Raw genomic sequence first — 11,207 nt, forward strand, 5'->3', positions numbered from 1 at the left:
CCTCCTCCAGGGCTTCAACCCTGCGCTGCTCCCCCCCAGTGCAGCCACAAGGCTGACAGAGGATTTGGGACCAAACTCCCTGCGCCCAGCCTGAGCGCAGCACATGGATGGGGGCACACAGAGCACAGCTCCGACGCTGAGATGCCGCCCATGGGCCGTGCAGGACATCAGGGGATGGGGGATGCAGAGGGACACGGGCTGCTGGGGGCCACGGGGGGGTGAGGACAGCTCATGTGGGCTCCGCGTGGTTCCTGCAGCCGGAGCAGCGCTGCGGTTGCGCCCGCATCGCTCTTTTTATCACCCCCCCCTCCGCCCCCCTTTGTTGTTTTGTCACCTTGCTGTTGTTTGCTCGCACGCAGCCCCTGTCTTTGCCGTCCCCCCACCCTGCTTGCTGCCCTCAGGCCGTCGGGTTCGCAGCATTTCGTCGTCTTTGCTCGACCGCAACAGCAGAGCGGGGCGGGCAGCGCTGGGGGAGCAAAACTGCCTTCGCTCCTTTGTCCTTTGAAGGTCACTTTGGTGAGAGCCCGAGGCGAGGATGGCAGTGGGGAGGTGATGTCCGTCCCCGGAAGGTCTTTGGCACCGCAGCGCTGTGGTTTGCAGTGCTGGGCGCTGGGACTGCCTTCTCCCTCCACCCCGTAGGGGAGGCAGAGGGTCCTTGAGGGGCCACCTCCAGCCCTGAGCATTGCAGGAGTGGTTAAAAACCCAAATATTTGTGTTTTCAGCCCCAAATGTGAGTCCCACACAGCAAGTGGGTTGGGAGCCGGGGTGCGATCCTGCAGACCCAGAGCAGGATGTGATTCTCATGGGGACACCGCTGTCCTCACAGGGTCACTGCTGCACTCCTGGGGTCACCACTTCCATGTGGGGTCACCATCCTCCTCCTGGAGAGACCACAGCACTTGTGGGGACACCAGGAACCTCATGGGGACGCTGAGACCCACATGGGAACACTGAGAACCTCACCAGGGCATTGAGATCATCATGGGGACATTGAGACCCACATGGGGACACAGACCCTCATGGGGACCCTGAGACCCTCATGGGGACACTGAGACCCCCATGGGGACGCTGAGACTCTCATGGGGACACTGGGACCCTCATGGGGACATTGAGACTCATGGGGACACTGAAACCCTCATGAGGCCACTGTGACACTTCTGGGGACGTTGATTCCTTTGTGGGACACCATATTCCTTATACAGACACTCCATCCCTTACGGGGACATCCAAGCCGTGTGGGGACACCAGGACCCTCAGAGAGACCCTCCTGGGGACACCGTGGCCCTTATAGGGAAAAAGTGACTGTGATGGGGACGTGGTGTCCACGTGGCCAGGAAGCATTGCTGCCAGGGCCAACGCTTTGAGCAGCGCCCTGCAGAAGGGCTGTGCCGCACCGATGGCACCGGGGGGTTCCTCCTGCAATCCAGTGCTGGTGGCCGTGGGGCTGCTGCCGCTGTGCACGGGTGTGTGTTGGGGCTGGGGGGGCTTCGTGTTAACGGGGTGCTGGGGGTTGGGACTGGCAGTGACCTCGGCTCAGTCCCCGCAGCGCTGCTGGAGCTGTGGCAGCCGGATCCCGTCCTCTTTGTGGAACCTGGGGCTGCGGTGAGCATCCGATGTATGGCAAATGAGAGGATGGATGGAGCAGGCAAAGTGCTGTGGTACCGACACAGACCCGGAGAGCCGCCCCGACTGCTTCTGAACTGCATAGATGAAAGGTGGGATGTGTTCTCCTGTGAGTATCAGAATTCTTTCGCTGTGCTGCACATCCAGGCTGCTCAGCCCAAGGACGCCGCTCTGTACCTCTGTGCAAACTCCATCGTCTCCAAGTTGCAGTTCAGCAATGGCACCGTGCTGCTGGTGGGAGGTAGGAAGGCGTGGGGGGACCCCGAGGCTCCATTGGATGGGAACCCCACCATACCCACTGAACGGGACCCCTCGGTCTGCCCCATCTCACACAGCCCCCTGCTTCCTCTCCTCCGGAGAGCATCCCAGTGGGTTGGGACCCCCACGTCCCTCCATTGGTTGAGACTCTCCATGCTGCCCTCACTGGCTGGGACAACCCCCATCTCACCCCACTGGATGAGACCCCCCACGGACCTCTGCTTAGTGTGCCCCCAAAGATCCCCCATTGCTTGTTGTCCGCCATCCATGTCCTCCCCATTGAAATGGACCCTCATGCCTCCCCCAGTGCTTGTGATCCCTACATCCCTCCCCTGAACAGACCCCCCCCCACCCACTGGCACTATGTGGGGGTCCCTACTGTGCTCCCTTTCTGCAGACAGCTGGAGGACCCACAGCTGGGTGCAGGTTCTGGCCACCCGCTGGTCCACTCGGTCCCCCCTCAGCCCAGTCTGTGCTGTGGGTGCCTCTGGTGGCCCCGTCCTCATCTCCTGGCCGGGGGGGGACCGTCCCCAGCAGGTGCTGGGGCTGGGGAACAGCACAGAGCTGATGGTCAGCCCTGGGGGGGCTGGGGAGCTCTGTGAGGTTCGCTTCAATGCTTCCGGGCCCCACATCCAGAGGAGCACAGAGCTGCATGAGGCTGTGGGTAAGCACAGGGCTGGGAGGATGGGGGGAAAGGAGGGTGGGGTGACCCCCCTTTGTGGCTCCTTCCTGCTGGGATGGACAGGGAGATGGTGCAATGCTGGGGTGAGGATCAGAGCAGAGTGGTGTGAGGGTCAGTGGGGTCATGGTGGCTGTGGTGGAGGCATAAGGGGAGGCCATGGGGTCATTGTAGTGTTGATGGATGCTGTTGGGCTCCACGGGAGGATCCTGGGGGACAGTGGGGTCTGTGTGGCAGTGATGGGACACAGACTGGTCCCCAGGTGGCTGCCCATTGCCCAGCGCTGTGGGAATGGCTGTGGCTGGGATATTGCTGCTGCTGCTCAGCCTCTGCCTCAGTGCCCGTTGTCTCCTCCCTGCACGGACAGGTAAGGAGTGGGGCAGGGATGGGGTGTCCTCCTGCCCCTGCTGACCCCCACTGTCCTGTGCACCCCTTTGGGGCTGCTCCATCCCACTCTGCTATCCTCAGTTCCCCCCAGTCTCAATGCCCCCCCATCCTCCACCTCCCTGTCACCGCAGCCCAATGCTGGGACCGCGTTCCTGTCCCATCTTCAAGCCATCAGCCAACGGTCCTGGAGCCTCCAGAATCACAGGTGGGGGTCCTGGTGGGGGCAGTGAGGTGGACAGTGGTGGACAATGGGAAGATGTGGGGGACAGGGGGACAATGGGGGGCAATGGGGAGCAATGGGTGGCAATGGGTGGATGTGGGAGATGATGGGGAGCAATGGGGCGGCAATGAGGGGCAATGGGTGGAATGGGTGGCAATGGGTGGCAATGGGGGGATGTGGGGAACAGTGGGGACGATGGGGGGCAATGAAGGGCAATGGGTAGCAATGGGGGGATGTGGGAGATGATGGGGAGCAATGGGGTGGCAATGAGGGGCAATAGGTGGCAATGGGGGGATGATGGGGAGCAATGGGGGGCAATGAGCGGCAATGAGGGGCAGTGGGGAAATGTGGGGGATGATGGGGGCAATGGGGGGCAATGGAGAGATGTGGAAGACAATGGGGTGTCAATGGGGGCAATGGGTGGCAATGGGAGGATACGGGGGAAGATGGGGAGCAATGGGGGTCAATGGGTGGCAATGGGGAGTTGGGTGGGTGGTGGGGGTCTGCTGGGGGGGGACAATGAGGCCGTTATGGGGATGGTGGGGGGTGCCGGGGTCAGTGGAGGCGGTGGGGCCGGAGCCGCAGCGATGGTGTCGGTGCCACAGGGGGAGCTGCTGTATGCAGACCTCACCCTATCCGGACCCACAGCGCCATGACACCACCAGACCCCAAAGCCAACACCGTGCTGGGGTTTCCCAGCCCGCTTTGCCTAAAGATGAACAAATAAAGGCCTTTAAGCTTTAAAAACGGCCCGGCCCACAGCGTGCTGCTCACCTTCCCTCCCCGCACCGCCTCCAAAATGTCCCCGACGACCCCACGCTTTGCGAGTCCTCCCACCGCCAAGGGGGCGCTGTTCGCTCCTCGCTCTCTCCCGGCCTACAACTCCCGTCGTGCCCCGCGGTCGCTCCACCCCCTTCCCTTCCCTTCCCCTCCCCTTCCCCCCCCGCCCCGCCCACTGGGGGCCGGCCCGTCTTCTTCGGTTGTGCCGGAGTCGCCTTCGGCCCGCCGCTCGCCCTCGTCGCTGCTGACGGTGGCTGCGGACCGCTGCGGGTCGATTATCCTGGTGGCGGGTGGAGAGATGGACCGGGGGGGGGGCTTTAGGGCCCATAGGGAGGCGCTTAGGGGGCTGCCACGGGGGTCGTTTGGGGGACCGGGAGCCTTTAAGGGGGGTTTAAGGCCTGCTGGGGGAGATTGGGGCCGAGTGGGCCTTTAGGGCGCGTTGGGGTGGGTGTGGGGGGGCCGGGGGGTCGTGAGGGGGTCCGAGGTGCTGTTTGGTGGGGCTGGAGAGGGGCTGGGGGGTGTTGGTGGCTCTGGGGGTCTTTGGGGGAGTGTGAGGGGACGGGCGGGGACACAGCAGGGAGGCAAAGCCTCCCCTCCATGGGATACAGGAGCCTGGATTGGCTCCGACCTGCCCTCTTATCAGGCCTGGTGCTGTTATTGGGGCAGGGCTGGTGGCACAGCCCTTTGAGCCCCCCCTCCAGGGGAAGTGCTGTCTGTCGTGGTGCTGCTGGTCCCCACGTCATGGCTCCTGCCAGGGCTTCGCTGCTGCCATGGGTTAATGCAGGGTTCTCTGTCTGGGAAGGAGACAGGAGTGGATCTGAGCCGTCCCTTTCTCACTGCGCTCATCTTTCCAAGGACAGGCCCTCGACTGAGCCTTCCTGAGGTGCAGGACCGAGCAGCTTTCCCTGCTTCCTAGGGCAGCAGCTGTCTGCAGAAAAGGTTGATGTGGCCCTAAGAGAGAAAGGCAGATTTCTGTCTCCAAATCTGTTTGATTTTCAGCTGTGCGCTTCCTCAGGCAGATTGTCACGTCTCACATGACAGTGATCAAACAGCAAACTCTGCCACCAAAAACTTCCCATGCTGACCTGGAGCCAAGACAAACCACAGCAGCAGCTGATGGCTCAGCGTGTCCCAGCTGCATGATCCTTAACCTCCAGATGCTGAGTGCTGCCGGGGTTCCCTGTCTCAGCTCGCTGTTCTCTCTCTGCAGGGCGTTTTTCTGGCTGGTGTCACTGCTCCTGGCTTCTCTCATCTGGTTCATTTCGGTCCATCTCAGCGACCAGGGCAATGCCAGACTTCAGTATGGCCTCCTTGTCTTTGGGGCCGCTGTCTCCGTCCTGCTGCAGGAGGCTTTCAGATTTGCCTACTTCAAGCTGCTCAAGTAAGGGCCCGTCCATGGGCAGCGCTCCCTACTCCCTCACCCTGGGTCCTCTCAAGCTGTGTCCTGAGTGACTTTCTGGTAGCTGTGGTCACTGCTGAGCTCTGATTTTTATCCACGAGTTTCTTCCTCTTAGATCCCACACTGGAGCTGTTCTCCTTCACTCCAAACTTGTTTATAACCACCTCTCCATCCTGTTTGACACAGCTCCCTTTGCAGGGCAGATCCCCACGCAGGCCCTGTTTCTCCCCACCTCCTCATGCTTTCCCTTCTGCCCAAGCAGGAAAGCAGATGAAGGCCTGGCGACGATCAGCGAGGACGGCCGGTCGCCCATCTCTCTCAAGCAGATGGCGTATGGTGAGCGCAGAACCAGGCAGGCATCAGGTGGGCACAGCATACGGCACAGTCACGGTTGGTCGCAGCTGGTGTCCTTGTCCCCTCTGCAGTGTCAGGTCTGTCCTTTGGCATCATCAGCGGCGTGTTCTCAGTCATTAATATCCTGGCAGACTCCATCGGGCCGGGCATCGTCGGGATCCATGGGGACTCACCGTACTACTTCATCACCTCGGGTGAGGCTGGGGGCTGGCTTGGATCTGCCCCACCTTAGCAGGGAGGTGTGGGGGGCTCTGAGGGGTTCTGTGTCACCCTCTTCCCACAGCATTCCTTACCATGGCTGTTGTTTTGCTCCACACCTTCTGGGGAGTGATTTTCTTCGATGCCTGCGAAAAACGCCGCTACTGGTGCTTGGGGCTGGTTGTCATCAGTCACCTCGTTACGTCGGGGCTGGTGAGTTTGGTGCACTGGAGCAGACTACCTCTGCACCTAAAGCTGTCCCCCAAGTAAAGCAGATGTCACCATATGCCCATCTGGGGGCAGCGAGGGGATTGTAGGGACCCCCACTGGGGTCTCAAGCTCCCTCTCTGCCACAGAGGCGTTGGGCAAGTCCTGTCCCTCTTGTGCACCTCGTGGCCAGGGCAGCCTGTTCTGCTGTGCCCTGGGGACGTGGGATTTAAGCAGAGTTAGTGGAGGGCTGCGGGTCAGCTGGGGGATTATTTGCTAAGCCCTTGGTGGGAAACTTGTAGACAGGAATTTTAGCCAGGCTTACCGGAGCACTGCCATGTTTGGAGGCAGCTACATAAAAGGAGGGCTCCCGTTTCCTCACACCCTGCAGCCATTTCACAAGGGCCTTGGAAGTGCCTGATGTGGCTGCAGCTGGTGACATTCCTAACTGTTCTCTGTCTCTGCAGACATTCCTGAACCCCTGGTACGTGGCCAGCCTGGTCCCCATTTACATCATCACCTTCTGTATGGGCATCTGGGCCTTCTTCACAGCTGGGGGCTCCTTGCACAACATCCTCAAGTGCCTCTCCTGTAAGAAGTGGGCTGGGCAGGGAGGGGCATCTGATATGGGGGTGTCACTATGGCCAAGTGGGGTTGTTTGTGGTCTGATTTTTGTTTGGAGCCAGGAGCTGGACTCGGTGATCCTTATGGGCTCTTTCCAGCTTGGGATCTTGTATGGTTCTGTGCCCTGCGGGCATTTTGGTGGGTCGACCTCAGCTGCCAGAATGCAGGGAGGTCTGTGGGCTTTGGGTGTCTGCAGCATCAGCTGAGGGGATGTGAGAGGATGGGTGTCACCCGGACCTGCCTGTCTGTCCCCAAGCAGCAGCTGCATCTCCTGGCTTTTGGGGGACTTATATCAAGCCACAAGCAAGCCCCATTCCAAAACAGCCCTGCTCCCTCTGTTGTTAAACGCTCACCCTCTTCTTCCTTTCTTTCTGGGACTCTCCCCAGGCAAGCAGGAGGATGACAGCAGAGTGATGATGTACTCAGCACTGCAGGTGCCTTTTGAGGACTGAGCAGCGATGGCAGCCCTGCCCGCCTGCGCCGCCTCGATACCCAAGTGCCCTGTTTTTGGCAGCTGGGAGGTCTCAGTGCTGCCTTCACTTATGCTGAGGCTGCGGGGCTCCAAGCGGTGCCAGGGCAGCCTGGGGAAGGTTTGCTCCTCTGGAGCTCCCGGACGGCTCTGCTGGGCTCAGCTCAGCCCCATTGCAGCCCCACTGAACGACCCTCTCGCCCACCCTGACCTGGAGCTGTGGCACAAACTCTGCTCCAAGTCCCGTCCCTTCCCTGCCGCCCACACTGGGCACCTTTTGGGGCAGTTTCTGCCTGGTGCCATGCTGTAGCCTCGTGGGCACCTGTGGCCATAGTGCTCCCGTTAGCTTCGTTAATGACTTTCCATTAGTCTCTCACAGGGTCTCTGCGGGGTGAGCGCTGGGAGAAGATCCAGGTGCCACTGGGGCTGCTGTGGTGCCCCCCAGGCATGGGAGAGGACCCCCTTCCCTCACCTTCCCCAGTGAGGGGCTCTGGGCTGTGACTCTGGGACCACCCCTCTCCCCAGTGTTCGCTCCTATGCTCCCATTCCCCTTTTGTTTTTGGGACGATATCTGTTGTTTTGGGGCCACGGAGCCCCCCCATAACCAGCAAGGGGTGGGGGCTGCTCTGCCCTCCCCAGCTTGCTGCTCTCCCATTCTGTTTTATTGTTTTTTCCAAGTGTCTGGGAGCTGCTGTGTGAGCGGGGGAGGGAACGAGTCTTAAATTATTTTTTTGATTCAGAGTAAAACCCTTTTAATAGTGATGAGCGTTCATGGCACCGAGATTTTATGGGATGGGGTGAAGTGGGGGGGGAAGTGGGGTCAGTGCTCTGCAACCTGCTCTGCCTGTTGGGGTTGGGAAGGGGCTTTACTTCCAGTGGGGCCCCTGCTGTAGGGCTGAGCCCCACCACACTCTTCCTGGGGGGGCCCTTCCTGGCTCAGGGTCGGTGGCTCTCATCTGAAGCCGCGCGCCGGGAGGAGGCCTTGAAAACGACGTCCTGCTCCCGTGTCCTCCGGGCGCTGCCTTACAGGAGAAGGGACAGGCTGAGACCCTCCCTGAGGATTTTGGGGGGGGGGGGTCCCAGTACACCCCCAGCCCTCCCTTTTGGTGGTGAGGATTCTTCAGGGGGGAAGGGAGGCTCTGACTCACCGAAGTCGTTTGTTCACGAAGTGAACGGTGAGGAAGAGGCCAAGGCTGCCGAGGACGGTGCCGAAAACGATGGCGATGACTTCACCTGTGTGACCCCCACAGAGGGCTCAGGGCGGGCAGGGGGTGTCCCCATGTCCCCACCCCCCCCAGAGCTGCCGTGGTTGTGCTTTACCTGTTGAATACCCCTGGGGACCTGCAAGAGAAGAGCCAACACTGAGCTCTGAGGGCCTTTGTGGGATCCCCCTGCATCCGTCCCAGAGCTCAGTTCTCACTGCTGGTGAAGGACGCCAGCACTGGACGCTGGTTGAGGTCCTGGGGGTCCCGAAAATTGTCCTCCAGGCGCTCAGCTGAGGGCTCATCAACGGCTGTGGCGTACAGGGAACCCTGCAGCTGCTCCAGCTGCAAAGGGAAGGGGACAACTGCGACCTCTGTCCTCACCCCGACAGCCCCAAAAGCCCCAAAGCTTTACCTGCGCCGCGCTGATGCGAACGGGCTGCTGGAAAACGGTCCAGAGCACGCTCTGCAAGCATGGTGGGGTGGTCAGGGACCCGTTGTAGCGGTAGTAGCGGTCCAGGCGCTCGGGCAGCAGCTCCTGCACGCTGAAGGAGGGGATGGACGTTGTCTGCCCTGCAGGGGACAGCAGCGTGGGGTTCCCCCTGCCTCACCCTCCCCTTTGTCTCCCACGCGCTGCCCTCTCGCTCGCGCAGCCGTCTCACCGGCGTAGCGGATGCTGCCCAGATGGTTCAGGATGTTGGCGTAGGCGGCGTTGGGCTCATCGCCAACCTGGGGGGGTGGGGGATGAGGAGGGGCTCAGGGCCGTGCTGTAAGGCTGGGGGGTGCGGGGGGGTGGCCCCGTCCCCCACCCCGTACCTCCAGCAGGATGCCGAGCACGGCCAGCCCGGCTGCGTGGTGCTGTGCCTCGCTGGCGTTGGCGTAGCGCTCCGCATCGTAGTGCACCAAGTGCATCTGCGGCACCGTGGGGCTGGGACCCCCGGCCGTGCCCTGTGCCCCACACCTTCCCCCAGCCCCACACCCTGCCCCTGTCCTGGGCCCATTCTGTATTGATTTCTGCAGCTGGATCTGTTCATGCACCTGATTCCCTCGCCTATACCCATCCCCACGCCCATTTCCATGCTGCTTCTTGCACCCAAATCTATTCTTGCACCCATTTCCCATGCCCACACTCATTGCCATATGGATTCCCGTGCCATTTCCCAGACCCAGAGCCATTCACCTACCCATTCCTTTGCTGATTCCTGCACCCAGACCCACCCCTGTGCCCATTTCCCATATCCATTCCTACACCATTCCCATGCCATTTCCCAGACCCCTTACCATTCCCATGCTGATCCCCTCACCCAGACCCATCCCTGTGCCCAGTTCCCTCACTTGGGACACATTCCTGTACCTGTTCCCATACCATTTCCCACACCCAGACCCATTCCTGTGCCAGTTCCCATACCTTTTCCCACACCTCTACCCATTCCCATGCCATTTCCTACACCCAAACCCATTCCCACTCCTGTTCCCATACCATTTCCCACATCCATACCCATTCCTGAGCCCATTTCCCACACCCGAACCCATTCCAACACACCCCCTATACCTCTGCGGGTGCCCGGCGCCCATCCAGGAGGTGCTCAGCCCCCTCAGGATGACCACTGTGACCCCAATGGAAATGGAGCTGCGCAGCAGCAAAGCTTCGGGGCAGCCCCTCCAGGTGTAGGGTGGGTGGCAGTGCCAGCACCACTGCAGGGAATACCATGGAGAGGGGGGGGAGGCTGAGCGGGGCTGTGACACAGAGACCCCCACCACCACCCCCCCAGACCCCATTCTCACCAGTGTGGCCATTGTTGGTGAGGCTGAAGGTGGGGACGAGGGGGTGGTCGTACCCCATGGGGCGGATGGGGGGCAGCGAGGGGTCGGGCAGCACCCGCTGCGTTGCGATGTCAATGGGGGATTGGGATCGGCCCCCGCATGCTGGGTGTCCCTCAGGCCAGTGGTGCTGCCCATGGGGACCTGTGGGGTGACAGCATGGGGACCCATAGGGACAACTCTCCCCAGCCCTATAACACACCTGGAGCACCACGTGGACCTAAACGCTGTTGTTTTCCCCCAAAAGCCATTGTTTTGCCCCCGTAAAAACCGGCCCCGTGGGGACATCGGTGACGTTCCCAGCCTGGTGCCACCACTAATCTGGGGACATTTTTCCAGCTGGTGAAGCAGGGACAAAGGCAGCCGCTCAGACGACCTGCGCTGACCCCACAGCGGTGGCACCCGTGGGGTCCCCATCCCCACAGAGGGGTTTAGCGGGGATTTGGCCGTGGATGGACCCTAATTGGATTTGGCAGCCGAAGCGGGGCTCTGTGCCTTATGTAAAGGAATACAATGGGCCCATTGGGGTCTTGGTATTGGGGGGAGGGTGTGGGGGCCCTACTGCCCATCCGACAGCCTCCTGGGGAGCGGGGGATGTTGGTTATGGGGGTGGTCGCCCACTGAGCACCTTCCCATTTAGGGGGACCTCTCCTCTCTGCGGCAGCACTGGGGTCGGACCCTGGGTTAGAGTGAGGTGTTGGGAGGGGGGGGGGCAGTGGGGAATTGGGATGGGGGTGACCCCAGGTTCCATTGAGGTGTCTGGAGGGGGCAATGGGGATTTGGGGTAGGAATGAGGTGCTCAAAGTGAGGGCAATGGGGAATTGGGGTGGGGGCGACCCCGGGTTCCACTGAGGTGCCCTTTGGGGGGGGGGGCGTCACCCCAGTGCTCCTGCACGGACCCCACTCACCCTCATACGTCCAGTGGGGACCTGTGAAGGAAGCAGAGCTTGTTGGGAGACTCTGGGAGGGGAGTACAGGGCTTTGAG

General features: G+C 61.3%; 3 protein-coding genes across 4 annotated transcripts; 2 read left to right on the top strand and 1 right to left on the bottom strand.

Annotated features, from left to right (window-relative positions):
* The first annotated feature begins 6 nt into the window (after positions 1-6).
* On the top strand, positions 7-4,096 carry LOC116217463. 2 transcript variants are annotated; one of them, XM_031556931.1, is made up of 6 exons: positions 7-1,463; positions 1,538-1,864; positions 2,279-2,545; positions 2,823-2,927; positions 3,079-3,152; positions 3,773-4,096. In XM_031556931.1, exons 1-6 carry the CDS (start codon positions 1,397-1,399, stop codon positions 3,821-3,823), a joined length of 891 nt encoding a protein of 296 aa, XP_031412791.1. In that variant the 5' UTR covers positions 7-1,396; the 3' UTR covers positions 3,824-4,096. The 2 variants fall into 2 exon arrangements, with proteins under 2 accessions (XP_031412791.1, XP_031412792.1); XM_031556932.1 differs by having other exon boundaries at positions 1,547-1,864.
* Positions 3,967-7,960, top strand: APH1A (aph-1 homolog A, gamma-secretase subunit). The gene is made up of 7 exons (XM_031556912.1): positions 3,967-4,238; positions 5,158-5,328; positions 5,609-5,682; positions 5,772-5,894; positions 5,984-6,111; positions 6,573-6,696; positions 7,117-7,960. Exons 1-7 carry the CDS (start codon positions 3,967-3,969, stop codon positions 7,179-7,181), a joined length of 957 nt encoding a protein of 318 aa, XP_031412772.1. The 3' UTR covers positions 7,182-7,960.
* Positions 7,961-8,063: 103 nt separating this feature from the next.
* CA14 (carbonic anhydrase 14) lies at positions 8,064-11,145 on the bottom strand (the record flags this gene model as incomplete). Its single annotated transcript, XM_031556935.1, has 10 exons — positions 8,064-8,216; positions 8,347-8,431; positions 8,519-8,539; positions 8,619-8,745; positions 8,816-8,973; positions 9,063-9,129; positions 9,217-9,312; positions 9,953-10,095; positions 10,186-10,365; positions 11,130-11,145. Coding segments are annotated over 10 exons (975 nt in total), but the record flags the coding sequence as incomplete, so codon positions are not given.
* Between the last annotated feature and the right edge of the window lie 62 nt (positions 11,146-11,207).

This window comes from Meleagris gallopavo, chromosome 27 (genome assembly GCF_000146605.3).
Source record: "Meleagris gallopavo isolate NT-WF06-2002-E0010 breed Aviagen turkey brand Nicholas breeding stock chromosome 27, Turkey_5.1, whole genome shotgun sequence".
NCBI lineage: Eukaryota > Metazoa > Chordata > Aves > Galliformes > Phasianidae > Meleagris > Meleagris gallopavo.

Coding starts and splice junctions, on each gene's coding strand:
- LOC116217463 (XM_031556931.1), top strand. CDS start 1,397: ATGGCACCGGGGGGTTCCTCCTGCAATCCAGTGCTGGTGGCCGTGGGG. Junction 1,865..2,278: donor CACCGTGCTGCTGGTGGGAG/GTAGGAAGGCGT, acceptor CCCTTTCTGCAG/ACAGCTGGAGGACCCACAGC. Junction 3,153..3,772: donor TGGAGCCTCCAGAATCACAG/GTGGGGGTCCTG, acceptor TCGGTGCCACAG/GGGGAGCTGCTGTATGCAGA.
- APH1A (XM_031556912.1), top strand. CDS start 3,967: ATGTCCCCGACGACCCCACGCTTTGCGAGTCCTCCCACCGCCAAGGGG. Junction 5,329..5,608: donor GCCTACTTCAAGCTGCTCAA/GTAAGGGCCCGT, acceptor CTGCCCAAGCAG/GAAAGCAGATGAAGGCCTGG. Junction 6,112..6,572: donor ACCTCGTTACGTCGGGGCTG/GTGAGTTTGGTG, acceptor CTGTCTCTGCAG/ACATTCCTGAACCCCTGGTA.